General features: G+C 64.8%; 2 protein-coding genes across 4 annotated transcripts in view; both read left to right on the forward strand.

Annotated features, from left to right (window-relative positions):
* The window catches only part of MEF2D (myocyte enhancer factor 2D), a 30,425-nt gene extending 2,699 nt beyond the window's left edge, over positions 1–27,726 (forward strand). The window contains exons 2-12 of one of the 3 annotated variants that reach the window (XM_082703854.1): positions 13,119–13,305; positions 13,877–14,080; positions 15,312–15,449; positions 16,290–16,500; positions 16,699–16,755; positions 18,181–18,371; positions 18,865–18,885; positions 19,998–20,127; positions 23,186–23,414; positions 23,759–24,065; positions 24,270–27,726. In XM_082703854.1, the coding sequence (XP_082559980.1) occupies positions 13,252–13,305; positions 13,877–14,080; positions 15,312–15,449; positions 16,290–16,500; positions 16,699–16,755; positions 18,181–18,371; positions 18,865–18,885; positions 19,998–20,127; positions 23,186–23,414; positions 23,759–24,065; positions 24,270–24,281 (1,554 nt within the window). In that variant the 5' untranslated portion in view covers positions 13,119–13,251 and the 3' untranslated portion in view covers positions 24,282–27,726. The other 2 variants (XM_082703855.1, XM_082703856.1) reach the window with 2 other exon arrangements.
* LOC309849984 (uncharacterized protein) overlaps positions 1–27,792 on the forward strand; it is a gene marked incomplete at its 5' end in the record, with an annotated part of 100,021 nt that overhangs the window by 23,688 nt on the left and 48,541 nt on the right. The window lies entirely within an intron of this gene.

The following is a 27,792-nucleotide window of genomic DNA, read 5'->3' on the forward strand; positions in this document are numbered from 1 at the left end:
GCTCTAGGCTCTTCTCACAGACCCGGAGATAGGATAGTCTTTCTGGCTGCTGTTATATAATCTTTCTCCAGCAGGGTGGTTTTTTTTTTTTTTTCTTTCTTTCTTTCTTTTTTTTTTAATCTTCCTTGGTCTTTCCTGGGAGGTGCAGTGAGGAAAGAAGGTGGAGGGTAAAGTCCCTGGTGGGGGTGGGGGGGTCGTCTGGAGTACCAGTAGCAGGGAGGCTGGGGGAGGCCCCCAGCTCCACTGGGGCCCAGGGAGGAGGAGGCCTTAGGTTAGACCCTCCCAGATCGCCACCTAGCCTCCCCCACCCTCCTCCTCCTCAGTCTCTGCCTCGGGCGTCCCTCGCCCCTGGGCCCCCAGAGGGGCCTGGCCTTCTGCTCATCTTGCTAACCTTCTCCCCCGGCCACCTGGGCCGCTGCCCCCTGGCTGGCACCGGGTCCAAGATCGCGGTGCTTGCCCTGGCCCTGTGGGGGGGCCCTGAGCCGGACGCTCTGCCCCCTTTGCCACCTACTTCTCTGCCTGTGTGGGAGCAAGAGGAGTTGGGGATGGACGGAGGCCTCCAGCAGGGCCCTGGTTGTACTATTCAGAGCCTGCTTCTCTGCCCTTGTCACCCAGAAGGTGGTGGCCTTTCTGGAGAAGAGGGCTGGGTGGGGGGCAGGTGAGAGAGGCTGGCCTGGGTTTGTTTGGTGTCCGCAGTGGGTATGGGAGTCGGACACGGGTCTCGGGTCTGTCGTCAGGGGTCAGGTTCTGGGTCATGGTGCTCTGCGGTGGGGGGCTCTGCCCACCCCATGGGTCCAGGCTGGGACTCTCTGGGCTCCCTGAGGCCCCCCAGTTTGAGGCAATTATCCTGCTTGTTACAGGGCAGAAGGGGGTGGCGGGGGGAGCACGCATCGCCTCGGCATCACTGTCATTGCTGGTGGCTTTTATGAGCCAGTCATGGGGCCGGAGTCCGGCCAACCGTCTGTCCTTCTGTCCCAGTTTGGTGACTTACTCATGGTGGGAGGGGGAGGTGCGAGGTGCTCCGAGCTCTGTGTGGGAAGCTGGACACCTTGCCGGCTTCTGGTTGGTGCCGGGCTGCCCGCCCACCACTGCAGCAAGCGGCCTGGCGCTCAACTTCGGAAGAACTTAGCAGGGTGCTTGCTGAGGGGACAGCGGTGGCTCTCCCTTGGTCTGGGAAGAACTTAGCAGGGTGCTTGCTGAGGGGACAGCGGTGGCTCTCCCTTGGTCTGGGAAAGAGGGAGCTCTAAAGGTGCTTTCTTCTCCAGCCGCTCTTGGGGGCTCTGCTATCTGAAAGGCTCAGACAGTGGCATGGGGCTGGGTATTTATTTTCTCTCCTGCCCCCTTGCCGGGAGCCTGCCAGGGGGTGCTGGCGGGGGGGGGGGGGGGTCCTTGTGCAGGCCGCCGAGGCCGCCGAGCCCAGATGCACCTAGCAGGTTCCCAGCATTTAGGGGCACATGGAGTGAAGGTGTGCGAGCTCATACACATGGATGTGCGTGAAGGTGTGCAAGCTCATATACACAGGCATGTGTGAAGGTGTGCGAGCTCATACACACGGGCATACGTGAAGGTGCAGGAACTCATACAGATGTGCGTGAAGGTGTGTGAGCTCATACATGGGTGTGTGTGAAGGTGCGGGATCTCATACACACGGGCGAGCGTGAAGCTGTGCGAGCTCATACCCAGGGGTGTGTAGACGCCCACTGAGCAGCTGCCACCCTGCGGGGGTGAGGGCCAGTGAATGGGAAGATGATTAAGGGATTGGAGGCCGCCTATGGGTGGGGGACCAGGGGTGAGGAGGCCGAGGCCTGCAAGGACTTGGCAGAGGGAGGGCTCACTAGAGCAGGAGGGACTGAGGTTAGACCGCAGATGGGCAGCCCTGGGGCCTGGCTTGCCAGTTGAGGAGCCCTAGCTGACTCCCATCACTGCCCCTGCAGTGCCCCCCGGGGGCTCCTCCCCGCGGCCCTGGCTCACACTGCCTCTGCCCCCCCCCCACCTCCACGTGGGCCACATGCCCTGGGCTAAGGCAGCTTTCCAGGTGGACGTCAGTCGCACGCACTGGCCCAGAGGCCATCGGATCACCCAGGAGACCCTGTGGTTTGCCCCAGTCTCGGTCTCCCGCCCCACTCACTGATGAGCAAGGCCACCCCCATGTGTCAAGGTTGCATCTGAGCCCTCGGGCACTGCGGGATAGATCCCTGGCCTGGGGGGTCCCCAAGGCAGCTGATTTTTCCTTTTCCTGAGCCTGTGTCCCCACCTCGCCTTTCGGGGAGCCTTGCCATGGTTTTGGCTGGTCCTGGCCGCCGTGCATACCTAGCAGACGAGCTCCCTGACTCTGCATGGACCCCGAGAGTCCGCAGGGGTGGGGAGGCGCGTGTGCCTGCTGTGGGAGCTCTCTCCCTCTGCGGAAGGCTTCGAGGGGAGGGGCTTGTCCGGAGCTCAGCTTGCTGCTGGCCACACCCAGGCGGGACCATATTTACTCATTTAAACTCACCCTCCCAGGAGGCTCTGGGCTCTAGGCCTGGTCACTGACCTTGGCTTGGTGCCTCTGGCTGGGTGCTCTGGCCACTCCCCAGGGAGCTGGGCAGACCAGGGAAGCATATAGAAAAGGAGATGTTTTTGTCCTCTGATCAAGGGACCTTCCCCGCCAGCGTATCCCACGCGCTCTTCTTTGGAGACCGAACGCGGAGACTCCTGAGACCCCTGGGGACCGGAGGAAGGGGGGACCGGAGGAAGGGGGCGCCGGCCGCGCTGTCCCTGTGCGCCGCACTCTGTGCCGGGCATGCAGACACCCGGAGGCTCCTCGGTTTCCTGGCATAATTGTTCTTTATAACTGGGGAACGGAGGCAGAGATGGAAGCGGTTTGCTGAGGGCTGCGTCTGCTCCATCCCCTTGCCCCCATGTCACGGGAGCCAGCTGGAGTGGGAAGGTCCCTCTTCCCCAGTGAGGAGTAAGGGGCTTTGTCTGAGGTTAAGGGAAGGGTCCTGGCGAGCAGGAGGCCTGGGGAAACCTGGGAGGAGCACAGGACGGCGCCTCAGGGAACGATGAGCCCCTGGACGCTCCTGGGAGCCCCCGGCCCCAGGGTGGAGGCTGAGGTTCGGGGGGAAGCTGAGGGCCATGTCGCTGTGATTCCCCGGGAAGGTATCTTTTTTTTTTTTTTTTAAATATTTATTTATTTATTTGACAGAGGGAGAGAGATCACAAGTAGGCAGAGAGGCAGGCAGAGAGAGGAGGGAAACAGGCTCCCCGCTGAGCAGAGAGCCCGTTGTGGGGCTCGATCCCAGGACCCCGGGATCATGACCTGAGCCGAAGGCAGAGGCCTTAACCCACTGAGCCACCCAGGCGCCCCCGGAGAAGGTATCTTTGCCTGACGGCACGCCATGGCAGGAGGCCCCCAGAAAAGGGACTGAAGGACACCTACCAGTACCCCCTCGAGCAAGGTTTCATGAGTGGCTGGCGTGGGAAGATGGGCCGGCAGGAACTCAGGCTGGAACTCAGGCCTGGCTGACAGGAGCCCGCCCAGGCCCAGAGGTTTGGGACTCTGTCCCGGAAGGAATTGCTTGGACTCCCAGGGGAGGGAAGCCCTGGTCATGCAGGGAGCCCACCTCTGCCCCTCCTCACTGGTGACAGAAAGAGCTGCTTCCCCTGGGAAAGTAGGGAGGGTCCGTGGGGGACATGTGGGGTTCTCAAGAGCCAGTGCTTGGAAAGTGGGTGCCTCCTTTCTTCTAGACCCCGACGCCAGCCCGACCCAGGACTTGCTGGCTTGGGCAGCGCCCCAGAAGGGGGGGTGTCCTGGCAGGGACCGGGGGTGTGGGAGCAGAGGGGGCCCTGTGGGGGCCTCCAGGCCTGGGGCTCCGTCTCACGTGGGGTTGGGTTGGGGATGTCAGGCCCACCCCTGCCTCCCCAGCCAGCTGTCTCCCTGCCTCGGAGCCTGCCCTCCTCCTCCTCCTCCTCCTCCTCCCCGGGAGGGAGTCTTCTCTCCGAGGATCCCTGGCCGCCGCTTCCTTACTCCCCCCGACTTCCCGCCCTGCCCCCGCCAGCAGCCGCTTGGTGGGGCTGAGGGTTGGGAGAAAAGGAAGGCTCATCCCCAACCCTGCGGAGGAGACAGTGGGTGGGGCTGGGGGCGGAGGGGAGGGGTCTGTCTCCGTTCTGGAGTCTTCCTGCTCCAGGCTCCGGTTGGATCAAGCAGCAAGGAGGCAGGGGGATGGCGCGGCTGACCTCAGATTTTGAGGGTCTCTCCTTAAAGTGTGCGTGTGTTCTGTGTCCTGCGAGGGGCAGTGTCTGGGGGTGGCCCTGGAGGAAGGGCCAAGCCTGAAAGGGGGGCTTGACCTTTGAGTCCCTTTCCTCCAGCCCCCACAGCTGCTGGCTTCTTTGGTGACTCCCCTGTGCACCCCCCAGGGCAGGCCTGTGGGGCCCAGACTGACCGGGTAGGGACAGGTGTCCTGGCCCAGCTGCTCCCTCTTGTTTCTCCCACCTGTCAGCCAGGGGGTGGGGGGTGAGTCGATGGCCCCGCAGGGGAGAGTAGGAACCCCTTGGCCCCTCACCTGCTCCCTGGGGCGTGGCAGGGGATAAAGTGTGGCAGAAGGATGGGGAGGAGAGAGGGGGCGGGAGCCCCCTCTGGGATTGGGGTGGGGGTGTGGGGTCACAGGCAGGGGTCGCCCAGGGGTCCGCATGCGGTCCCTTCTCCGAAGGGGGCTGTGAGTGGCATCAGGCACAAGTGTTTGTGTCCCTGTGAGGCGGTACCCCCACCCGCCTGGGCCCCCTCCCTCCAGCTGGGCGTCTTAGCCTCACCTGGCTCCTTTCCTGCGAGCAGGGAGCTAATCCCGTAAGAGCCGCCTGGCTGGCCGCCCCGGCCAGCCCAGCCCCCGCAGTCGCAGTCTCCTCCCGCCCGCCCCCGCCAGGGCTTAGAGGACTGTCCTTCCGCAGGAGGAGACCCAGCCACCGCCCTGAGCGGCCCCTTTAAGTCCTCCGTGGCTCCCTGAGGTCGTGCTGTCTCTAGGAGGATTTGCTTTCTCTGATTGGATTGGCCTCTTTTGGGCCCGTCTGTGACCGGAGGGGGACACTCCAGCTTCCCTTTTGTCAGGCCAGGTGCTGCCCCCTGTGAGGGCCCGGGCCTGGGGCCTTGTGTCCTGTCTGCTCCGCTTGCTGGTCCCGCAGTCAGGGCCCGCTCACCACCTGCCTCGGCCAGAGTGGCCCTGCCTAGCCCTGTGCCCGGGAAGGGAGGGTCCCGGCACCGCCCCCCGCAAAGAGCGTCCTTCTGAGACTGCCCACTGTCCTGCCCTCCACTGTCTCCCATTCCCTCGGGACCCTGCATTCCACAGTCCCCCTGTGCCCTCGTCCCCGCGGGAAGTCCCTCCCCCGCTCTAACCATCAGTCCACCCCTGGCCGCGGCAGCCGGGGCCGGGGCCCTGGTGGCATTGCTCACCCAACGGCTCTCTGGCCGACCCACCCCCCAAGGCCCCAGCTGCCACTTTCACTTCTGTCTCCCGAGACCCCAGAGGGAAGTTGGGTGGGGAGGTGGAAGGTGTCACACTAACCGTCCCAACCGCTTCAGATGGCCGGGGCCCCGGCCACCGCTCTCATCTCTGTGACCTGCATGGAAGGGCCGGCCGCGGTAGGAGGGATGGAGGCCTTCTGGGGAGAGCGGACCGCCGGGCAAGGGCAGGGCCACGAGGGTCGGGGCTCTAACTGGACAGGCGCACGAGCCCTTCCGACGGGTTGCCCGCCGTTCCCCGTTGGCTGGAGGGTTGTGCTGGTGCCTCCTCGCTCCCCGAGACATTTCCAGCTGCCCCTGCTTGGTTGGGTGACTTCTAACAAAGCGAATTGGAGTCGCAGAGACGACTCTGAGGCCAAAGCAGCCGCCCTCTGAAGCCCTCCCTGAGCCTAGCGTCTGTCTGGCCTGCATGAGGCCGTCCACTCTCATTTGGAGGCTTGGAAGCGGATTTTAGAAATGAAGCTGGAGGCGAGAGTAAAGGATTGACAGCCTGTCCTCCTCCTGCCCCAGCCTGGGCACTATGGGGTGGGTGGGGTTTCTGTCCTAGGAACCCCCCCCCCCCCCCCCCCCGGGCAGCTGTGGAGCCCCCTTGAAGCTCAGGGATTCTCTGCTGTGGTCCCTCTGTCTCAGGGTCACACCCCCGCCCCGTTCAGGGGAGGGACAAGAGCCCAGGGCCTGTGGGACAGAGAGCTCCGTACCACAGCTACTCTTTTGGGTTCGGGGATGCCTTCTGGCCACGGTGCCCAGCTCCATCTCGGGGGCCCAGATGTCCTGGGTGGGGGCGGCCCAGTTCCTGGAATGGGAAGTTGAGCCCTGTTGGAATAAGGTCAGAGACACTATGCAAATCCCCATGCAAATGAGCGGTAGTGAGTCAGTGCTCTCTGGCTGCTGGGTAGAGCGTGAAGCAAGGCTCAGGCTTGGGTTCCAGAACCAGCCCCACTAATGACCATGACCGTGACCTCGGGGGGACAGTGACTACCCAAGCCCTGGGTCTGATAGGCTTTCCAGGTGTGGTTGGAGTTGGGGAGGCTGCGTCTCTGCGGCCAGGGCCGGGCTGTGCCCCCTCTCCCCTGGTACCGCCCTTGCTGACCACGAGAGCCTCTGTCAACCCTTTGCTTCGTGTTACGAGGGTTCAGAAAGCCCCTTGTGCCTTTATCAGCCCCGTCCCTCCTGTCTTGTGGCCCCCACGCTGTCCCGCCCCCTGGGCTGGAGGACAGTGGGCCAGCCAGGCCATGTCTTCTGTTACCTCCCCGTGGAGGATCCCACCCCTGACCTCCCTTCCTTTGGGGCCTTTCTAAGGAGCACAGTAGCCAAATGGCTTGGCTGGAAGGGCACTCGGATACCGTCTCCCCTACATCCACCCGTTGTACTGACCAGTGGGAAAGAACATGGCGGGGGGCGGGCAGTGACTTACTCAAGGCCACACAGTCATGTAGGGCCAGAGCAAGGGCTAGAATCCAGGCCCCCGGTGCCCCTGCCAAGAGACCCCGTGCTGCCCTGGGCTGCCTATTGCCCAGCCACAGCCGCCCCTTTGCTGCTAGGATTCCACCTCCTCCCACCCCCAGATTCTTGCAGAGATCAGGCCCGGTGGCTCCAGAAAGTTGGGAGGGTTTAGGGTGAAGGGTGGTTCCCAGCAGCCAGCCCCGAGGCCCCTGGGGACAGCCAGAGCTGCGGTGGGCGGTGCTGGAGCCTGGGTGGGGGACTGGCCGCTGCCACTGTAGGGCACTGGACACTCTCCGGCCGCTGCAGGCAGGATGGCAGCTAGACTACGGGAAGGACAGGCTGGGGCGGGGAAGTGGGGAGGCTTGGGAGTCAGACCCTCCCTGGAGAGGCATCTCCTGGGCAGAGAACAGGATGACCCCATCCCAGGGATTTGCCCCGAGGGAAGCCTGGGGTGGGGCTCGGGAGAGGTGTCCGGTGGAAGCCGCGGGCCGGTGTGCCCGGTGCGCTGGCCACGCCAGCTGCTCATTCTGGCATGGCCGCTCCTGTCCCTTCAGCCAAGGCTGCAGTGTTTGCCGCCACTTGCCTTCCTAGGGCACCTGGGACCTGAGACCACCCTGTTCTGGGTCCAGCTAAGCCTGGACTGGTCCTCCCCCTCCCCCCAGCCCGCCAGCCCGCCCCCAGGTCCCTGTCGGTGAGTTAAAATTAGCTCAGTGCCCAGGCTAAAAATAGCCCCTGCCCAACCCTGAGGCTGCTGGGCTGGGGGAGGGGAGTTCCCGAGGGAGGGGAAGATGGTGGGAACCGGGGGTTTGGGAAGGGAGCCTGCCAGCCAGCACTTGGAGGGGAGGAGGATGGGGCTGGGGATTGCCTGTGCCTTTGAAAGCAGACACTGGAACTGTGGGGTGAATGAAGCGGGACCCTGGGCTGGGGGGGTGCGCGGTGGAATGGAACAGAGGGGAGGGGGGAGCAGGGTGGGGGCGTGAGAACTGGGCTGGCCGGTGCGGGCGAGGGGCGCTGCCCTCACTTCGGAGGACCTCAGAGATGGCGAAGGAAGGCGCCCCCCGTGTGTAACCCAGACCTGGGAACCCCAGCACCCTCTTCCTGGGCCCTGTGTGTTAGTGTCGGGGTTCACCTGCCTACCCCGCTCTTGCGGAGTGTACCTCCCTGTGTCTCTGCTTGGAGGGGAGAGGCCTGGAGGGTTGGGAGCCCAGGGATGGCTCAGGACTGATGGGCTCCTGGGCTGCCCTCTGCCCACCGTGGGGGGCTGCCCTCTGCCCACCGTGGGGGCCTGCCTGCCCTCAGGAGCCCGGATGCCCTCGCCCTCCTTGGGACCTGCCCTCCCTGCTTCGTCTGTTGGCCGGACTGCAGGGATGCAGAGGGCAGGCCTGGCATCCTGTCCGGTCGTGCCCCTGTGCCCAGCCCAGCTTTTGGGTGCAGCTGAGCTGCCTCTGAGCCTTGCCCCCCCCCCAGCCTCTCCTTATCTGTCTCTGCCTCACCCCACCCTCGGCCCCCCCTTGGCCTCTCGGCCTCTCTTTCTCTCGCCCGTCTGGGTGTCTGTCCCCTCTACCACCCTCCTCCGTGTCTGCCTCACCACGCCTCCTCCCTCGGTAGTGAGCGGGCTGCTGGAGGCCGCCTGACTGTGGGGGTGACAGGTGGATTGGATTGTCACCCCCTCCCCCAGCGCCTGCTGCTTATTTCATGCCCTGCAGCCCAGCCACGGGGAAGGGGCGGGAGGAGGGATGACAGCTGTCTCCAGCGCCGCCTGCCTTCCCTCCAGTGCCGCCTGCAGCCGGGATCAGCCAGAGAGGAAGGGACGGAGGGCCTGCCTGATGAGCGGAGAGGGGCGCAAGCCCAGTGCTCTGTGACGGGGGCTGCCCGCTCAGCCTCTCTGGGCCCCTGCTGCGTCTGACCTGCCCTGGTGGCGCCACTCTGGAATCAGATGCCTTCAGGTTCCTGGGGGCCGCTGGGCCCTGGGTCAGCAGGCCTGGGGGGGTGGGGGGGGCATGGGGAGGGAGGAGAGAGGAGCTGGAAGCCGTGTCAGGGCACCCCCAGGAAGGGCATCTGGGCCACAGCTGCTGCAGGTCCAGGAGGCTGCCCCGGCAGCCCCCTGCACTCTCCCCACTGGCCCCAGGCCACCCTTACACAGGAACTGAGATAGCATCATTCTGAAACCTGAGAATGGTTTGAATATTGCTCAGGTACCAAGAGGTGTTAAACTGGGGGAGGGCCGGCCTGTTTTTTCTCCTGTGGCCCCTCCAGCCCGAGACCCCCTTTAGGGTACACTTTGCATATTGTTTGCACCTCATTTGCATGTAAATAGAACCCACTCCGTATTGGGCCTGGATCCCAGCTTGGACAGGTGGCCCTCGGGGGTCCCTGTCAGGTGGTGTCAGCCCCCCAGCCCCTTCCCGTTTGCCGGGGCTGCTCTGCTGCTGCCTTCCCTAAAGAAGGTGGGTCTGTGCCTGCCTCCTGGGCTTGGCCCAGCTGCCGTCCCCTTCCCCTGTGCTCTCCCTGTCCCCACTCCCTGCCCCCAGGAGGCCAGCCTGCCCAGCTCTGTCCTACCGGCACTGCCTGGAGTGGGAGAAGCAGAAACTGCCAGAGCCTTCCAGGGGCTGCTTTCAGTGACACAGATGCTGCCGGCCTGAGGACCCGTAGCTGGGTCCCGAGGTCAGGCGGGCCCTGGGGCCAGCAGAGCCGGACAGCCAACCCAGCCAACCCCGCTGTGTCCACAGCAGCTTGCTAAGCGCCCTCCAGCCCTGGGCTCCAGGAGAGACAGCCAAAGTCAGGGCTGGGAGGGCTTCCTAGAGGGGGAGAGGGCCGGGAAGAAGAGGCCGCATGGGGGCAGGCCGGGCCAGGGGGCAGAGGTGCCCCCAGAAGAACAGCTGTTCGGGCCTCTGGCTCCTGGCTGGGTTAGGTCACCGGGCAGGGGCTAATCAGGGAGGCCCAGGTGTTCATCAGCATCTTCCTAAGTGAGTGGGAGGGAAGCGGGACAGGTCGGGCCTCCTTCACCCTGATGGGGTCCGTGTAGGGTCCTCGGTGCCCATTCAGGCCCCAGCCACCCTCCTTCCAAAGTCACGGGTGAATTCGTGTTCTGGCCCCAGGGCGCTCAGACTCTGGGCCAGGTGGAGCAGGCAGCACGGGTGGAAGGGGGGGAGGTTATCACAGACCCAGCCTGCCCCGTGGGGGGCTCTTGGTCAGATAGAAGGAAGGACTGCCCAGGGCAGGGGCACCTCGTCCTCTGGAGTTGCAGGCACAGGGACAGGAGCAGCGCGGGGTGGGGGCAGGAAGCGTGGAGTCCGGGGCTCCCCTGGCAGAGGGGACAGACTGGGCCTGGTCTTTTTGTCCCTGACTCCACTCTGGTCAGAGGATGCTTGGGGCGGGGGTCCTCTGTGGCTTCCCTGTCTCTTCAGCCCTGATCCCTCTTGCATCCCAGCTCCCCCAGCATGAAGCGGGGGTGGGGGGGTGGTGTAGGAGATCAGCCAGGGAGCTGGTTGCCAGGCGACAGTTGCCTAAGCAACCCCATCCTCTCCATCTCCATGTGCTCGGGGCCGCTCCGCAGACTTCAGAGTCTCACCCTCTGCACCAGGCAGCCCAAGGATGGGGAGGGCTGAGGCCCGGCCCGGAGAGGCGGGCACGCTCAGAGGGCTGGTGCTGTCCAAACATACAAGTTCAGGGGCACAGTGAGAGTCTGCAGGTCCCGCAGCGGGACTGACCGGAGTGAGACCACAAGAAGGCCTTCTCACAGGGTCGCGAGGGAGACGGTCCTTGTCTGAGCAGAGCCTTCCTGAGCTCCTCCTCGTGGGGGCGTAGAGTGCGAGAAGGCCGGCCGGCCGTGGCTCCGGCTGGAGCTCCAGCTCCCGGGGAGCCGGGCATGGAACGGAAGCGCGGGGATGTAGCCAGTGTGCGGTGGTGGTAAGTGCTAGAAGGGCAGGGACCCTGAGAACCGAGGGAACGAGGTCAGACCGCAGGAAGGACTTTGCGGGGCTCCCAGGAGCACAGAGAGGCTCTCTCCCCACTTGGAGGAAGAGAGAACTGGCCCGAAGCTGATAAGAGGCCACATCCCAGCAAGAATTTGCTTTTGCACAAAAGGCGGCGAGAGGGAGCTGGGGGCCTGGGTAGTGGAGGGAAGGTAGCCGCTTGGGAGGGCGGCCGTGAAACCCGTTACACGAGGCCGGGCCAGGCTTTCCAAGAAAAAGCCGTTGTGGTGGCTCCCTTGTTCTCCGCACCCCTCTCCGCCCTCCCCGCGAGCCCAGAGTCCCGCAGCTCTGAGGAACACAGCTTTGGGGTTGCACTGGGAAATGGATTGATGGGGGCTGAAATCCTTGGGCTGGGGCCTTCCACGTGGTCTTTGGCAGAGATGGAGCTATAGGCAAGGAGTGGGGCGGCTGCTGGGCCACTCAGGGCTGTGGGGGCTGGGTGGCTGTTGTCCCGTGGGGACAGTAGGGGACCCAGAAGCCAAGGAGTACCCGGAGAACAAGGGAGAGAGGAAGAGGTTTGGGACCCCTGTCAGGGAGAGGGGGCTGTGCGGGAGCGTCATGGGGTTGTTACCTGCCCTCTGGGACAGAGCAGAAAGAAGCTCTCTTTCCAGCTGGGCTAGGGAGAGCCTGAGGGCCAGTCCTAGGGGCAGGAACTGATGGGAAGGGGTATTCCTGACTCCCCCCAAGTCCAGATTCCCTGCCTCCCCTCCCTCTCCCCTGCCCTCCTTGACTGAGCTGCCAAGGCTGAGCTCTGTCGTCTACTGTGGGACCTCAGGGGCCGTGGTTGAGGGGGGCTGGAAAGGCTCAGGGAAGACTCAGCAGCCCCTGAAAGTGTGCCTGTCCTCTCTGCTCAGGTTGGGGGCACTGAGAGCCCACCTGCTGGACTGTGCTGTAGGGTCTCTGCCTGGAGCTCTGTGGTCGGGGGTCAGGCTGGACCTCCACGGCCAGTGGTCTTCCTCAGACCCAGAGTGGCTTTGGAAAGCGTGGACCTCCTGCTCACTACCACCCCACCCCCAGCCCTTCTCCCAGAAGGCTCCACCTCTGATTCTCCCCATTCACAGAGCCCAAGGGGCCATGGGCTCATCGGGTGCCTCCATCCCACCCCAGGTCCATCCAGTCCCTGAGGGCTCACCCAGCCTGTCTGGGCACCGCCCACACCTGAGCGCGGGCACTTCCTGGGTCAGCCTGGGCTTCCCTCCGCACACACTGGTCCGCCCTGGAGCCGCCCAGCTGGCTGCTGAACCTGTGGAAGGGGGGGGGTCTGCATGCTCCTGGAGGCCAGCAGCCTCGGCGCACGCCAGCGGCTCCGTCCTTGATCCGTGCTTCCGGGATGGGGGGGGCAAGGCTGGGAAGGGCTGGAGCCCAGACTGGACTCAGGTCCTAGACGTGGTGTGGTCCCCCAGAGCGGCATCTGCAGGCTGTGCCCTCGGGGCCGCAGCTGCCCCTGTGCCTGTTGTTGTCCCTGAGCCCTGTGGCCCCTCTGTGTTTACGTGTTTTGTGCAGACCCGAATGGCCCACGGGGCCCAAAATAGTTGTGGATCGCCGTAAACCCCCGCGCGAAGAAAGCTTGCAGACTCTGCTGTGGGGAGGGGGGTGTATGTGTCTGTTTATTTTAAGCAGCAGAAGTGGCTCTTGAAGCAGAACTTTGAGGCAGAGGCCCATGGAGGAGAGGGGGATACGGGCGTGGAGCAGCCCTCGAGGGAGGAGGAGGCTCTGCAGCCCCAGCCCCACCCCGGGCCCCCAGGCTCCAGGCTGCTCTGTGTGCTTGACCCTGGGCTGCAGAGTGCACCTGTCCTGGCACCAGGGTTAGCAGTGCGTGGCCCTGGTAGGAGGTGCTCTCTGCACTGGGCGCTGCGAATGGCCGTGCCCCTTTAGGCTCGAGGGGCAGCCGGCAGACCTAGCTGTCTCTACTCCAGGTGGGTTCTGGGCAGAGGAGAGGGCTGGGGGCATTTTCCAGGACCCAGACCCTTGGAAGCCAACTAACTGTATGTGATCTGGAACCCGAGAGCAGCAGCGCTGGTGTGGAAAGAGCCTGGTCTGGGGCCTGAGCCTGGGCGTAAGGGCCTGCTGCTGCCTCAGGGCACCCCCATGTCCCCATCTCGAGGATGGGGTGGATGCCGCCAGCCTCTCCCGGGTGCGGTGAGCCTGGCCTGCGTGCTGGTGCTAGCCAGGGCTGACTGTCCTCTCGTGACCCTCCCCTCCCCTCCCAGGACGCTGTGCAGAAGCTGTCCTGCAGACCATGAACTGAGCCCTGGTCCCAGGCCGTTCATGAGCACAGTGTGAGGCGCGCCCAGACCCGCCACCCAGCGATCCCTCCCCCAGCACTGAGGATCCCCGGAGAAGATGGGGAGGAAAAAGATTCAGATCCAGCGGATCACTGATGAGCGGAACCGACAGGTGAGAAGGGGTATTGGAGCCACGTGGAGGGGGTGAGGGCAGGGAGCTGGCCTCTGCCTCCACTCGCTCCTGCTAGTCCAAGAGGGCTTCCTTGAGGAGGGGGCCTCTGGAGGCTATTATGGAAGGGGAAGGACTGAACTGGGAGGAGAGGAACCCCCAGCTCCCTGCAGCTCTCGGAAATCTGTATCTTAGAACTCCAAGGCTTATCTGCTGCTGTAAGAGGAGACCTGGGTGTCCCCCCCCAAGTACCCCCCTGGCGCACCCCACCCAGGGGTCATACGCCAGCTTCAGGCCATGCCCAGGCACACCCTGTTCCCCAAGATTAATTCTCCCCGTCTTGCTACAGCAGGGGAAGATCTGGGAGGCCCTCCCGTTTTCCTCCCTGACCCACTCACAGCCCCCGTGGAGCTCTGTCCGTCCAGATTCTCCCCCTTCCACAGGCAGCTCTGCACTGCACAGTGGCCTACGCGGGCCGGAAGGTGCTGGCCTGTCCCCGCCCACCCCCAGGCCAGGGGCTCCGGAGCAGGCTCTTACTGAGCCCCACCCCGCCGGCCCTGCCCGCCGCCCGCAGGTGACATTCACCAAGCGTAAGTTCGGGCTGATGAAGAAGGCGTACGAGCTGAGCGTGCTCTGTGACTGCGAGATCGCGCTCATCATCTTCAACCACTCCAACAAGCTGTTCCAGTACGCCAGCACCGACATGGACAAGGTCCTGCTCAAGTACACCGAGTACAACGAGCCGCACGAGAGCCGCACCAACGCCGACATCATCGAGGTGGGCCTGGGCGCGCACGCTCCCGCGTCCGGACCGAGGTGGCAGGCGGGCAGCCGCCGGCCCAGTGTGCACCCCGGCCGGCCGGCGGCTGCCCACCCGGCCCGCTGCGCCTCCGCTCGTGCCTGTGAAGCTGGCAGGACGCCCCTCTGCTCCGTCTCCCCCTGGTTCTCTCTCTTTCTCTCCTCATCCATCGTTGGTCTGCTCTTGCATCTGACTCCGTCTCTGTCTTTCTTCCTCTGTTTCCAGCTCTCCCGCTCTGCCTCTGTCCCTTTGTGGGTCCCTGGGGTTCAGTTTTCTGTTTCAAAACAAGCCAGCATTGCAGGCTGTCGGAGGACACAGGCCTTGGAATCCAGTGGTGGCCTTTCCTGGCCATGTGTCCTCGGGCCGTGGTGCCCACGTCCACAAAGCAGGGCCGGGGCGAGCTTGGAAGGGTGTGGTGGGACTTAAACGAGACAGCCCAGTTCCTGCTTCTCCCATGGGGCGTGCGTGCTTTCAGGGAACAGAACTTCTGCCAGTGAGGCGGGTGCCCGGGAAGCCACAGGCTGGGCCTCTGGCTTGAACTCCAAGATGTGGAGGAAGTTACCTTAGTTCTGTAATAGAGAAAAGAGATTACTCTCAACTAGAACGGAAGACGTACATTCGTTATCCACTAACGACAGAACGAGCGTCTATGAAGGTGTTTAGAGCAGGAAGAGGGAACTCTGGGGTCTGTTCCACACCTACCAGGTGGTCCCCGACATGGCGAGGCGCCCCACCCCCACCCCCGGCAAGGACAGCGTGGGGGGGGGTCGCATGGCAGGGGCTCCCTGTACGCCAGCTTCCTCGGGCCTCTTCCTCTGTCTCTGTCTCCGCGTCTCTCCCCCTCTTCCTGTGAGCAGGGCTGCCTTTCCCTTGTGGGGTACTGGGGGTGGTCAGGCAGGGGCTGGCCCCCCGCCCCGGCATCAGCTCCCAGCCCATCCCCCCAGGGCCCCTCCCCACCTGTCACCTGGGAAGCAGGGGTCTGTGCCAGGTGCATTGTGGGCCCCCGCCCCCCCCCACCCCGTGGTGGGCCCTGAGGCCTGAGCCGCTCCCCCCCCCCCCCACGTCCCGAACACAGCGCATGTTCCCACAGTAACACGAGGAGAAGGGGGCGGCCGGGACATGCTGGGGACCCCGAGGAAGGGGGTGGGGAGAAGGTAGGAGAGCCCCCGGGACCCCGCTGACGCCGGCTGACGCCCTGCTGCGGTTGCAGACCCTGAGGAAGAAGGGCTTCAACGGCTGTGACAGCCCCGAGCCGGACGGGGAGGACTCGCTGGAGCAGAGCCCCCTGCTGGAGGACAAGTACCGGCGCGCCAGCGAGGAGCTGGACGGGCTCTTCCGGCGCTACGGGGTGAGCCCCACTCACCGCCTGTCTGTCGGCCCCTTCCGGCCCCCAGGCGCTGCACAAGAAGCACAGGGAGTGTGAGAGCCCCGAGGCGGACGAGGTGTTTGCCCTGACCCCCCAGACGGAGGAGAAGTATAAAAAGATAGACGAGGAATTTGATAAAATGATGCAGAGTTATAGACTGGCCGTGAGTAGTCGCATGGGGCCGCCTCCCGCGGTGCATGGTGTGGCTTCCGCCGGCCCCCGGCCGCCCCCGACGCCTGTCCCGCGCCGAGCACCAGCGAGGCGCCACCCAGCCGCGCTGTGGGTGCCTGTGGCCCGGCTGAGTCTCCGTGTGGGCGGAGTGCGGGCCGGGAGCGGCCGCAGGGCGTGTGTAGATGACGTGAGGGCCATAGCCAGCAGGAGAGTAGGGCCGGGTGTCCGGGGGGCCTTCGTGGACACTGCTGGCCCGAGCCACCCGCTGAGGGAGCACAGGTGACATGGGTCCCGAGCCTCGGTGCAGGCCGTCCCCAGCTGCGTGGGTGCGCGTGGGTCTGTCCTCAGGCCCTCTAACCTGCTCCCTGTGTGTCCCGCCTGGCTGAGGACTAACCCGCCTCCACTGGGGGCCTTCGGGGGTCCCTGGCCCCGTCCGCTGCAAGCAGGTCTCATTCTCTGGGCCAGAGCTCTGGCCCAAAGCGCTCCCTCCAGCAAACCGCCTCCGAGAGGGCCAGGCGGGAGAGCGTGAGCCGTGGACCCTCGCACACACAGCCCAGGATCCAGGAGCCCGGGCCTGCCTGTCCCCAGCCACAGTGGGTCCGGGGTGGGGGTGTCGCCTGGCCTGACCCCGCTTCTCCATCTTCTGTCTAGTCCGCTGTGCCGGCCCCCAACTTCGCCATGCCCGTCACGGTGCCTGTGTCCAGTCAGAGCTCCCTGCAGTTCAGCAATCCCAGCGGCTCTCTGGTCACCCCTTCCTTGGTGACGTCATCCCTCACAGACCCGCGGCTCCTGTCCCCCCAGCAGCCAGCGCTGCAGAGGAACAGCGTGTCCCCGGGCCTGCCCCAGCGGCCGGCCAGCGCAGGTGAGGTGGGGAGGAGGCCCGCCGGGCGCTCGGGGCTTCCGTTACCAGCAGGAGTTGCCCTTCGGCCAGCACAGCCCTCCGTCGCTCGCTTGGGTGGCTCCTGAGGGGAGGGACCAGGGCTCCTGCCGCTCTGCGGGCCTGGGTCCCGCCGTGGAAGGTGCCATCCCACCAGCTCACTGTGGCTCTGTTTGTCCCCAGGGGCCATGCTGGGGGGCGACCTCAACAGTGCTAACGGAGCCTGCCCCAGCCCTGTCGGTGAGTGGTCTGCTCGGTGGCCTCGCAGGCCCCAGGGACCCGGAGGGACCCAGAGGAGATGAGAGGAAGGTCCCAGGGCCCGAGTTGAGCCTGAGGGTGGTCTGCAGCCCTGACTGGCGTGGGCGGTCACCAGAGACGGAGGCTCAGGGAATCCCGACAGACGGGAAGAAGAGACCCACGTCTCCGCGGGGGGAGAGGGAGGCGAGGCTTCTCTGGTGAGCGGGGCATCTGGGCGGGTTCTGGAGGATGCCCGTGTCTGGCACTGCCGACGCGTTCCCGCTCGGACCCCCGGCCGCCGGCAGCCTCTCCCCTGCCCTGTGCTGCTGGCTGGCTGGTGACGATGACTTCAGATGTCACCGTTGGCGTCATGCCGACATTCCTGTCGTCCCCGGAGTGATCCGGAAATTGGGATGGCGGCAGCCCCACCCTTGGAGGGGAACGGTGTGTTCCCGGGGGACAGAGCAAGGTGACACTCGGAACTGTGGTTGTCCCCACGTCTCTGGGCTTTAGAGTCTGCAGCTTAGCCCCAGGCACCATCCAGTGCATCGTTGGGAGTGATGGGCACCAGGGTCGGGGCGTGGGGGGCACGGTGGCCATCCTTTCATCTCTGAGGAGGGCGAAGAGGGTCGGAGAAGGGCCTGCAGTCTCCAGGCCGAGGCGGGCCTTCCCCATGCCCAGGCCCAGCATGTGGAATGTGGGTGGGGGCTGGCATGACGTCCAGCCTGCCACGTTGCCCTGGACGAGTCCGTGTGCCTCTGCCCATCAGGCCTCGAGTTCCCCATCCTGGGCTTGGGGCTCACCCCCCTCCTGTCTGCCTCACGAGGTTCAGCGTGAGGGTTCAGTGAGCTCGGATGAATGAGGGGGCCTGTGTAGATGGTGGCACAAACGCACGAGGTCCTTATGACACTGGTGGTCACCAGTTATGGGGGGGGGTGTTATCGGCCCCCCGTGACCAGCAACAGCACCACCACCGGCCGACGGCTCATCTCCCCCAGGGCCGTGGGCGTCCTGTCCCGTGTACCCCGTCTCTGAGTGGTCGGGGTGCCTCGGGAGTCCTTGCGGAGGCCCAAGTCCCAGGCTGCCCTCCCCATCTGCAGCCGGGCCCCTGTGAGAAGTCAGGGCAGGTCATGGGGTCGGAAGGTGCTGGACACCCTGCCCTGTGTCACCAGAAGGGAGGTGGGGAGGTGAGTCCACGTGGCTTCTGGCTCTGGTGCTTTTGCCCCCGTGTTCTGGCCCACATGGCCTAGAGCCAAGGGAATAATCCGGTAATTCCGGAGTGAGGGGGCTTCTCCCCTTCTCCTAGGACGGGGGTTTTCAGGGAGGATCAGAGAGCTCAGCAGTCCCCGCGAGCCTGAGTGTGGAGTCCTGGCCCAGGGGTGGAGGGCTGGGTCCGTATCTGTCCTCTGACGCCCTTTCCTCCTCTAGGGAACGGCTATGTCAGTGCTCGGGCTTCCCCCGGTCTCCTGCCCGTGGCCAACGGCAGCACTCTGAACAAGGGCATCCCTGCCAAGTCTCCACCTCCGCCCACCCACGGCGCCCAGCTCGGAGCCCCCAGTCGCAAGCCTGACCTGAGGGTCATCACCTCCCAGGGAGGAAAGGGGTTGATGCATCATCTGGTGAGTGGGGGTCTGCATCGAGGGGCAGGGGCTGGGGGTGGGGAAGGGCCGAACTCCGGCAGGAGGGATGCCGGCCAGCCGGTCTGTGGGCCTGCCCAAGGGAGACCACAAAAGTTGGACTTCCTGTGAGCTCTCGCTCTCCAGAGGGCCCTCCAAGAGGTCGGAACGTGGACGTGCCACCCGTGAGGGCAGGAGGAAGGGACAGGAGGTGGGAGACAAGGTTCTGTGCCAGAGAGGGGCAGGGGGGGAGATTTGCCAGCACCACGGAAAGACGAGGCTTGGATTGTGACGGGTTCCTAACTGGTTCCTAACTGGTGGACATCGGGCTGTGGCATTTTCTGGAGTCGGTGTGGACACCAAAGAGCCCTGTCCGGGCTGCACAGCTGTCCTGCTCCTGTGTGAGGAGGTGGACGGGCGGCCGTGGGGGCCGGGGAGTGAGGCGAGGGCCAGGGCCGTACACTGAACCGCCCCTTGCTTTCATTTCCGCTCCCAGACGGAGGACCACTTAGATCTGGTAAGTAAGGCCCAGAGACGTGTGTGGTGGCTTGGAGCCCCGGGTCAGCCTGTGAACCCGCGCGGCCCTAGGGAGCGTGCGCCCCGTCCCTCCAGCAGCCTGTGTGCTGTGCGGTGTTTCCTCCGTGCTGGGCGGGGTCCAGGGCTGAATGGGGCAGGGGTCGGGGGTCAGATGTGCACGTGCCTGTGCCTGTGTGTGCGTGCCTGTGTGCTGTGTTCACCCACACCTCCTCTGCTCTGCGTGTGTGCACGCGCATGTGCATGGGGTAGGGGCCGGCCCCAAGCCTCAGCGGGCCTGCCTGCTGCGGCCCCAAGATGCCCGTCTTGGGGGGGCTGCGCCGGACTTGCCCCCGGCTCCATCCTGCTGAGCTTGGGACCCAGGACGGGGGCCTCCTTAGCAGGGGGCAGGCTGTCGACGACAGTGCGTTCCCAGAGCTGCAGAGATCCCAGGCTGAGCCAGATTTACCTGGGGTTGTGGGGTGGGAGTGTGGGGGAGGGGGCTCACCACAGCCCCTCTGCCTGGCCCTGCTGGTCCCGCACGCAGCGCGCCTCGCATGTGCTCAGGCAAGGGCAGCTGCGCACGCGCCCTCCCGTGTGCACACTGGCCACCACCTGCCGCAAGCGCGGGGCCTCTCCCTCCCCGGTTTCCCGACGGGGGCCAGGGAGGCTGGAAAAGGCAGCGGGCTTTGGCGGCCAACACGTCGGCAGTTTCGGCCGCAGTGTGGGGCTGGAATAAACAAGTGACTCAGCGGCGGATGGGGCTGACAGCCCCGCACACGTGTGTGCACACGCGGGCCCGCGCCACGCCAGGCCCGGCGTTCCCGCACAGAGGCCCGCGCGCTCCAGCTAGGCGTGCGGCGAGACGGGCAGGGAGGGCGGCCCAGTCTGCTTCTCCACCCGGCCAGGCGCGTCTCCCGCCCCAGGTCTCGGCCTCTCTGGGAACACGCCAGCAGTCCTGCCTGTCCGCGTCCCCCCTCCAGACCGAGTCTAGGGCTGTTGGGGGCCTGGGGCCCCAGTTTGTCCTTGGACAGGAGGGCTGGGGGGAAGGCAGCCCACCCTCCCGCCACCTGCCTGGTGACAACCATCCACCAACCGACCCCTTTCCTCCTGCAGAACAATGCCCAGCGCCTCGGGGCCTCCCAGTCCACCCACTCGCTCACCACGCCAGTGGTTTCCGTGGCAACGCCCAGTTTACTCAGCCAGGGCCTCCCCTTCTCCTCCATGCCCACTGCCTACAACACAGGTGAGTGCTTGGGCCTCCAGCCCACCGAGCGGCCTGGCCTTGGGGCTGGACCGGGGCCCGAGGGGGAGCAGGAGAGAGTCGCTGGGGGATGCTCGGGGGGAGGGGAGCCCCCACCTGACGGAGGTTGCCAGGGTCAGCAAGTAGAAACTGATGCCCACTGAAATTTGAATTTCAAATAAAACACAATTTTTGAGGATAAGTGCGTGTCAAAGACTTTCTTCTGCTAAAATGTTAAAAAATTACTCATTGTTTTGTCTGAAATTCAAGTTAATAAGTAGGTATTCCCCATTTTTAATATAGGGCCTAATGGAGAAAGGAGTCCCTGCCCTTAGGGAGCCTCCTGTCTGAGGAGGAGCCAGGCCAGAGGCCGGCTGACCAGGGGGCCCAGGGCTGGGGAGGGGCATGGTCTGGGCAGCACAGCCCAGCACAGCAAGGCTCTCCTGGAGGAGCAGGAGCAGGAGGTGAGGGAGACGGCGCCGGCGGAGCAGGCCAGGGACAGAAGTCTGTCAGGGAGGTTTGCCCGGACTGCCAGGAGCGCCAAAAGGGGCTCGGGGAGGAGGGAGGAGAGGGAGCTGACGAAGGTCGGGCAGGCTGTGCGGGCGGAGAGCCGCTCGGAGACATGGCGGGGGGCCTCTGGGTGGAAGAATTCGCACAGGACACCCAGTGCTCAGGCCCTCCTGAGGCCCCCACAGTCCCCTCCTGGGAGCAGGTGGTGACTCTGGGCCATCCTGGCCTGTGCTCCACGCCGGACTTGCTCACGGGGAAACGCCTCAGCACCTTGTGTCTGAGGATTTGTTTCCCCGCCGAGACCTCAGGCGCTCCACAGGGTCCCAGTCCCGGGACTGGCTTGTGCTGCGGCTGTTTTGTGCTGGATCAGACTAGACCAAAAGGCCCTTAAACTCCCGCCTCCCCAGCCCCTGCTCCAGAAACCTGTATAGGTGGTCGCACCTCCTGCCTCCTCCCCGGGAACAAAGCTAGAACGCACCATTGCAGACACAGGAAGCCCCCCGGGGCAAGACAGGGAGCTGGGGCAGCCCCGCCTCGGTGAGGGGCCGGACCCCGCCAACCGTGTCCGCATGCAGATGTCCCTGCCCAGGTGTCGTGTGGTCACCCCTCAGCCCTGTGCCCTTGGCCCTGTGCTTGCGGCCCTTGTCTGTATGGGGCCCGTGGGCAGCCGCAGATGGCTGTGCCCCCAGGGGCCGGTCTCCTCTTCTAGAAGAGTGGAGGGCGGGCGGGGTGGGCGGCAGAGAGCAACCCAGACCACTGTTTCAGAGCTCCAGTGTTTGGAAACCCCGAAACGCGGCGGTGGTTTCCTGCCATCGTGTCCGGCCCTCGGGAGTCTCCTGAGGCAGGAGGGGAGGTTAGCGGGCCTCTGCGACACTGGGACAGGCGCCCGGCAAGGCCAGACTTCAGACTGTTTGGCACTGTGGTGTGAAAGCACGTTCTGACCCGGGGCCTGCCCTCGGGGCCCTGCTGGGAGGTGTAGGCCCCCTCGTGCCCTCCCAGAAGCTGGGGCTCTGGGTCCGCAAGCTGCTGCAGCCGCCCAGCGCACCTCCGTTTCCACAGCAGGTGTTTTCAGGTGGCCCCCCGCGAACAAACGGAAACGCGCTGCTGTCCAGTGTCTGGCGTTCCTCGTCCCTGGCTCCTGCTCAAGTTCTGGCTGAGGGCAGGCCGGCTCCGCTGGTGTCCCGGGGAAGGGGCAGGCCCGGCCCCTCACTGGCGCTGGCCGCAGAGTTCCACGGGTCGCTCTGGGTCCGGAGCGAGTGGGCTGCCAGGTGGCCTGTGCGCCATGTCCCTCCTTTCCAGGGGGCCCTGGGCCTCTGCACAGTTCGGTCCCCAGTGTGGTGGCGACGTGCGGGACAGGAGCCGGGCCCCTCACATCTCCTGGCGGTGGGATGGCAGGCGAGGCAGGAGCTCCGAGGACGGGCGTCCTTGTCCGTCCCGTGAATCCAAGGGGCTCCTTCCTGCCCTCGCTCTGCTTTTGTTATGGACCAGTGTCTCAGCCTACAGTGTTGTTATGAGACCAGAGGCAGGGACCGTCTCCGGGCGAGACTTAGGGGTTAGCCAGGAGCTCGGGGTCCCGTCTCCACCCGGGGTCCCCCACACCGGACGCTGTGATTGCCTCGCTCGTGAATTAGGAACAGCCCCAGGCCGGTCTTTGGGATCCGTCCTGTGCGCCAGATGCCGTGGTGCGCGCCTGCGTGCCTTCCCCCGCCCGTCAGGCCTCGTGCTGTGCGTGTTGGGCGGACAAGTCTGAGTGCGTCGCTTGCCCCAGGTTCGGGGCCTCCAGGGGCCTTGCTGTCGCCCTTCTTGTACCGTTGTGCGGTGGTGCCGTGGTCCCTGCACAAAGACCAGGGCACAGCCAGGGAGCCCTTGAGTGAGAGCGCAGCAGGGGGGCCACGTGGGGTGTGCCTGTGTGCGCCCCCACAACGCCATTGCCCGGGCTCCTCGGGGCACCTCTGCCAAGCAGCCCAGACAGACTGCCGTGGGAGTGCCCGGCCTGGCATCAGCTGCGCAGACGTCAGCTTCTTCCTTAAGACCGAGACAGTAGGAGCAAGGGGCTCCGCCTTGCGGGGAACCCGGCCGGGGCCACAGGGGTTAGGGTGCCCTCGCTGCCGCTCCGCTCCGTGGGCCCAGCTGGGGCCACGCACATCCACCTGGTGGCTGTGTGGACACGGCGGCTCGAACCCCTGGACCCTTGTGCACTGACAGTCTCGCAGCGCAGGGACACGGCCCCGGGAGAGGGCGGTGAGGCAGTTGGCTTCCCTGCAACATGTGCCCGGGGTCCGCAGGCACCCGTCTCAGGCACATGAACCCCTGTCTGTCCAAGCGATGACGGTTGGGCTGTGTCAGACCCTCCTGACTTTCCCTCTCAGTTGACATCTTGAAAGTGACACCTACCCGTGGTGAAAGGGAAGAGAATAGTTAAGCTGTTTTAAGAACGCATCTCTTCCTCCTGCCGAGAAGCAGCACCTGCCGCCCCAGGCGCACGTTCCCTTCTCCGGTCCCTGTGCTGGGGGGGCGCTGAGTCCTTCTGTCCCCCCCCCCCCCCCCGCAGATTACCAGCTGAGCAGCGCCGAGCTCTCCTCCCTCCCGACCTTCAGCTCGCCCGGGGGGCTGTCACTAGGCAGCGTCACGGCCTGGCCGCAGCCCACGCAGCCTGCGCAGCCGCCCCAGCCGCAGCCGCCCCAGCAGCCGCCGCAGCCGCCGCCCCAGCCGCCCCAGCAGCCGCCACAGCAGCCCCAGCCGCAGCCCCATCTGGTCCCCGTGTCTCTCAGCAGCCTGATGTGAGTCCCAGGGCGCCCTGGGGCGGGCAGGGGGCTCAGGGAAGGCAGGGTTGGGGCTGGGAAGAGGAGGTCCCTGTCGGGAGCAGGGTGCCCCCCCCAGGTGCTCTGTCCCCAGCGGACGGCACGGGACATGGGGCACAGGGAGGCAGCCCCGGAGCCCCTCCCAAGCCAGCCCAGAGCACCAGGCTGTCTTGGGTGACGCAGCGGAAAGAACTAACGTGGCTCCTTCCCTTCTTTCCTGTCTCCCCTCCGCGGCTCTCCCTGTGCGGCCCTCCCTGCCCCCCCCCTCCCTCCCGCCCCCCCCCCCACATTCCCCACCTCCTTGCTTCTGTCCTGGTGCCCAGCCCGGGCAGCCCGCTGCCCCATGTGGGGGCCGCCCTCACAGTCACCACCCACCCCCACATCAGCATCAAGTCGGAGCCCGTGTCCCCCAGCCGGGAGCGCAGCCCCGCACCGCCCCCCCCAGCCGTGTTCCCGGCCACCCGCCCCGAGCCTGGCGACGGCCTCAGCAGCCCGGCCGGCGGCTCCTACGAGACTGGGGACCGGGACGACGGACGGGGGGACTTCGGGCCCACGCTGGGCCTGCTGCGCCCGGCCCAGGAGCCCGAGGCCGAGGGCCCTGCTGTGAAGAGGATGCGGCTGGACACCTGGGTACTGTAGCGCCGCCCCTCCCGCCGCCGGCCTGCTGCACCCGGGGCCGCCCCCGCCCCCGAGCCCCCACACCCGGGAGGCCTCTGGGCCGCCCCTGCCCTGCCACAGGCCCCTCCAAGCCGGCCCAGCCCTGCGGGGAGAGGGGAATGGGGGGCGCCTAGCCCGGGGCTGGGCCCTGACCCCCGCTGTCTCCTCTCTCCGCAGACATTAAAGTGACGATTCCCACCCCTCCTCTCAGCCTCCCCGACGAAGAGCTGACAATCTCCGCCCACCCCTCCCCGCCCTGGGCTCCTCCCGCTCGACCCCCACTTCCTTTTGTGCTCCGTGTCCTGTTGACGGTTACGTTTGTGTATAATTATTATATTATTATTATTATTATTATATTTTTTTTAATTTGGATTCTCGCTTTGGAGAGGAGGATGGTCCTGCCCCCTCTTCCTGCACCCCCCGCCATTTCACTGGTTGGGGGGGCTGGTTTTTTGCGGGAAGGGTGGGGACACTTTGCACGTTGTACACATATGCTGCAGGAGGGGTGGGAGCCCGATGGGCCTCTGGGACAGGACAGGTGCCGAGCCCTGCATGTGGAGCCTTCCCACCCCGTCCCCCCAGACAGAGGGAAATAACCAAAAAACCTACCAAACGACAAAACCCCTTACAATAGACTGAAACCCCAAAGTCAGCCTGTTGGGTGGGTTTGTGTTTCGGGGGGAGGCGAGGCACAGGTTCTGGAAAGGGTCTCTGCGCCTGGGCTCTTCCTGTGGCCGCAGGCACCTGGGGCAGAGCACCCCCGCCTGGCCCCCGGCACCCCTGCACGCACACAGCACGCACCCCCGAGGTGTGGGGGTACTGGCCGAGATTCTGGCCTGGGATTCTGAGGCTGGGGGCAGGGTTTGAGGTGGGGACCCCTTGGAAGCACATTTGGAGAGAAAGATGGAGAGCCGTGAGGAGGGGCCGAGAGCTGGGGTGACGGTGAACCGGGGGCCCTACCCTCCCTCGCGGAATCCGCGATGTAGTGCAATAGCTCTCCGTCCCTCGGCAGCAGCCCCAGAAAACAGGCTGGAAAGTGCAGGGGGGATGGGGAGGGGGATGCTCCAGTGAGGGGCTCGGCGTGCTGGGCAGGAGTGTGGGGGCTCGCTCTTCCTTGCACGGACCTTCCCGCAGGAGGACACTGGGCTGGCGTGACGGTGGGAGGCCACCTCCCTCCTTGGGTCCTGGGCCCTCCCCAGTCCCCCCCCCCACATCCTCCCGCCCCCGACCCCACCTCCCTGCTCCGGGCGTCCTCCTGGTCGGCTACCTCCTGCCCCGCGCCCCCGGCCGCAGTCCACCTTCCCTCTTGGCTACTGTAATTGTAAATAGCAACCTTTGGAAAACGTTAGCCGTGTAACAGGCCAGGAAACTGGTTTTTTTGTTGTTGTTGTATTGATATGAAATGAGATTCTATTTTTGTCAAAGTATATTGTAATAATAATGACTCAAGCGGCCCGTACTGTACAGATGAGACTCCTCGCTGTTCTTGTTCCCTGAGCCCGCCCTCTCTGCCGGGACCTCAGGCTGGAGCCCAGACCAGACGGAGGGGGCTGGGCCCCGCGGGCAGGTGGCTGTGCAGGCAGCGGGGCGTGTGGCCCAGTCCTTACCCTGCACGCCGCTCCCTGGGGTGTCATCCCAGTGGGACAGTAGGCGACAGACAGGGCCCACCTTTGCAGTCCTGCCTCTGGGACTCAGCCGTTCGCAGTATTCTGACACTTGACGCAGGGAAGGAACCAGAAGCAGGGGTGTGTGTGACCGCACGTGTCCCTGAGCGTGTGCACGAGGCCGTCCGGAGTGTGTGTGTGTGTGTGTGTGTGGGCGTGGACATACCCGTGTGTGACTCTGAGCCCATCCGGGCCAGTCCACGACCGAGAGGCGAGCTCCGAGGGCATGTCCCGTGCGCGAGCCTGGCGTCTGTGGAGGGATAGGAGCTCGCCGTGCTGCGCGGCCCTGGCTGCCGGCTCCACGCCTCTCCGGCTGGGTCCCTGCCACCACCCCGGCCCCTGCTCCGTCCGCCCTCGGCTTTGACAGGTTGGGACCACCGTTGTGGGGAGCCTGCAGTCGCCCCCTTCTCCCTGGGGCCCCGGCTCTCCTGGGCTCCAAGCACGAGTGGCCATCTGGCCCCTGGCCCTTTGCACACATGCAGCTGCCCTTCCTGCTCCTCCTCTGCCCCCCACCCTGCTTTCAGGGCCACACTCATGTTCCTCTTCCTTCTGGAAGCTGCTTCTTTGTCTGGGCCATGACCCTCCCTTACTCAGAGTTGAAACCCCAGCTGCCGACTGGGTACACAGCCTGTCCCGGCCTTCTCCGTGGGTTCCTGGAGGGAGTTTCAGGAGTCGAGGAGCCTGGAGCAGGGCCTTGAACTACATCAGGGTATAGTCTTGCGCGTCCATCCGCAGAGCCTTGCCCGGCGTCTGGCACGTAGTCGGCGCGGTAAATGCTGAACGTGTGAGCGACAGGTGCGCAGTACAGCCTGAGCGGCACGGTCCCTCCGCAGGCCGGTCCTGCCGGCTGTCCGCCCACCTTTGGAAGCTGGGCTCGACCACCACTAGACACACGGGGGCGGGACGAGAGCCCCTGCGGTTCACGGTGCAATAATCACCAGTTTTGCCCTCTGCCTTGTGATGGCAAACCTGGCTTCTGATTACCATGTGAGCGTGTGCGTGCGCGTGTCTTCTCTCTCCCGGGGGGCAGGGTAGGTCTGTGAATGAACATGTGACATTTCTGCAATTCAGTATCCCAAGGTTTCTCTTGGGGGCAGGGGCTCCTGGCTGGCCAGACGCATGGGTCCCTCAAGGGGGCTTCATTTCTTCCTCTCACAAAGCCAAATTTGCCTCCACCTACTCCTTCCTCCGAAGAACTGGGCGTTCGCCAAAGTAATCAGTGACTGGAGTCCTCCTGTGCCCCGCCCCTCCCCAGCCTTCCCACCGCTTTCAGGGACTGGGCAAGAGGGCCCGTTCCACGGGGACGCACCATTCCTCCCCCCCGGCAGTGCGCTCGACGCAGCAGACTGACCCCTGACCTTTACCAGCCCTCCCCACCTCGGACAGGAAGGAATTAATGCACCTTCTCTTGATGATTATTTATTTCTTTGGAGAGACAGAAATGATGTAAAAGTGTATCTAGAAATATCTATATCTATATATTTTTAACTGACTCTTTGGAACCCCCTGGGGTGGGCCGGGGGTGAATTCAGGCTTTCGTGGAGGAGACCTGAGCCCCCGCCCCCCCGGGGACTTGAGTCTCCTCCACCGTCAGTGATGGGGGATGGGGGAAGGCATGGGATTTGTGTGGGGGCAGGGGCTGGAATGTTCTAGAGAGAATCTGGATTCTCTTTGTCTTCCCCATTCAAGTCCTTGAAGCGAGAGGGAGGGGAGGGGCGTGCCCCCAAACCCGACAATCACCCACACTCCTGGGGCTGCTCCTGAGTCCTGGGCAGGGCGAGTCCAAGCGTGTGGCTGTTGATTTGTTTTCAATATTTCTTTCCGTGCTGTATGGTGACGCTTTCGTAGTATTCTACACAATAAGAAGACAAAGTCCTCGGGATTCTTAGGAGTTTTGTTTGAAAACTCTTTCACTATATTTGTTGTAAAGAGGTTTACTATTAAAAGAAAAAGAATACACGTTTCTGATACTTGGGCTTGGGTTCTGGTTTCTTTGGTGTGGCCCAAGGGTCTGCTCAGCCCGGTGGGGGGTGGGG

This window comes from Mustela nivalis (genome assembly GCF_964662115.1).
Source record: "Mustela nivalis genome assembly, chromosome: 16".
Lineage (NCBI taxonomy): Eukaryota > Metazoa > Chordata > Mammalia > Carnivora > Mustelidae > Mustela > Mustela nivalis.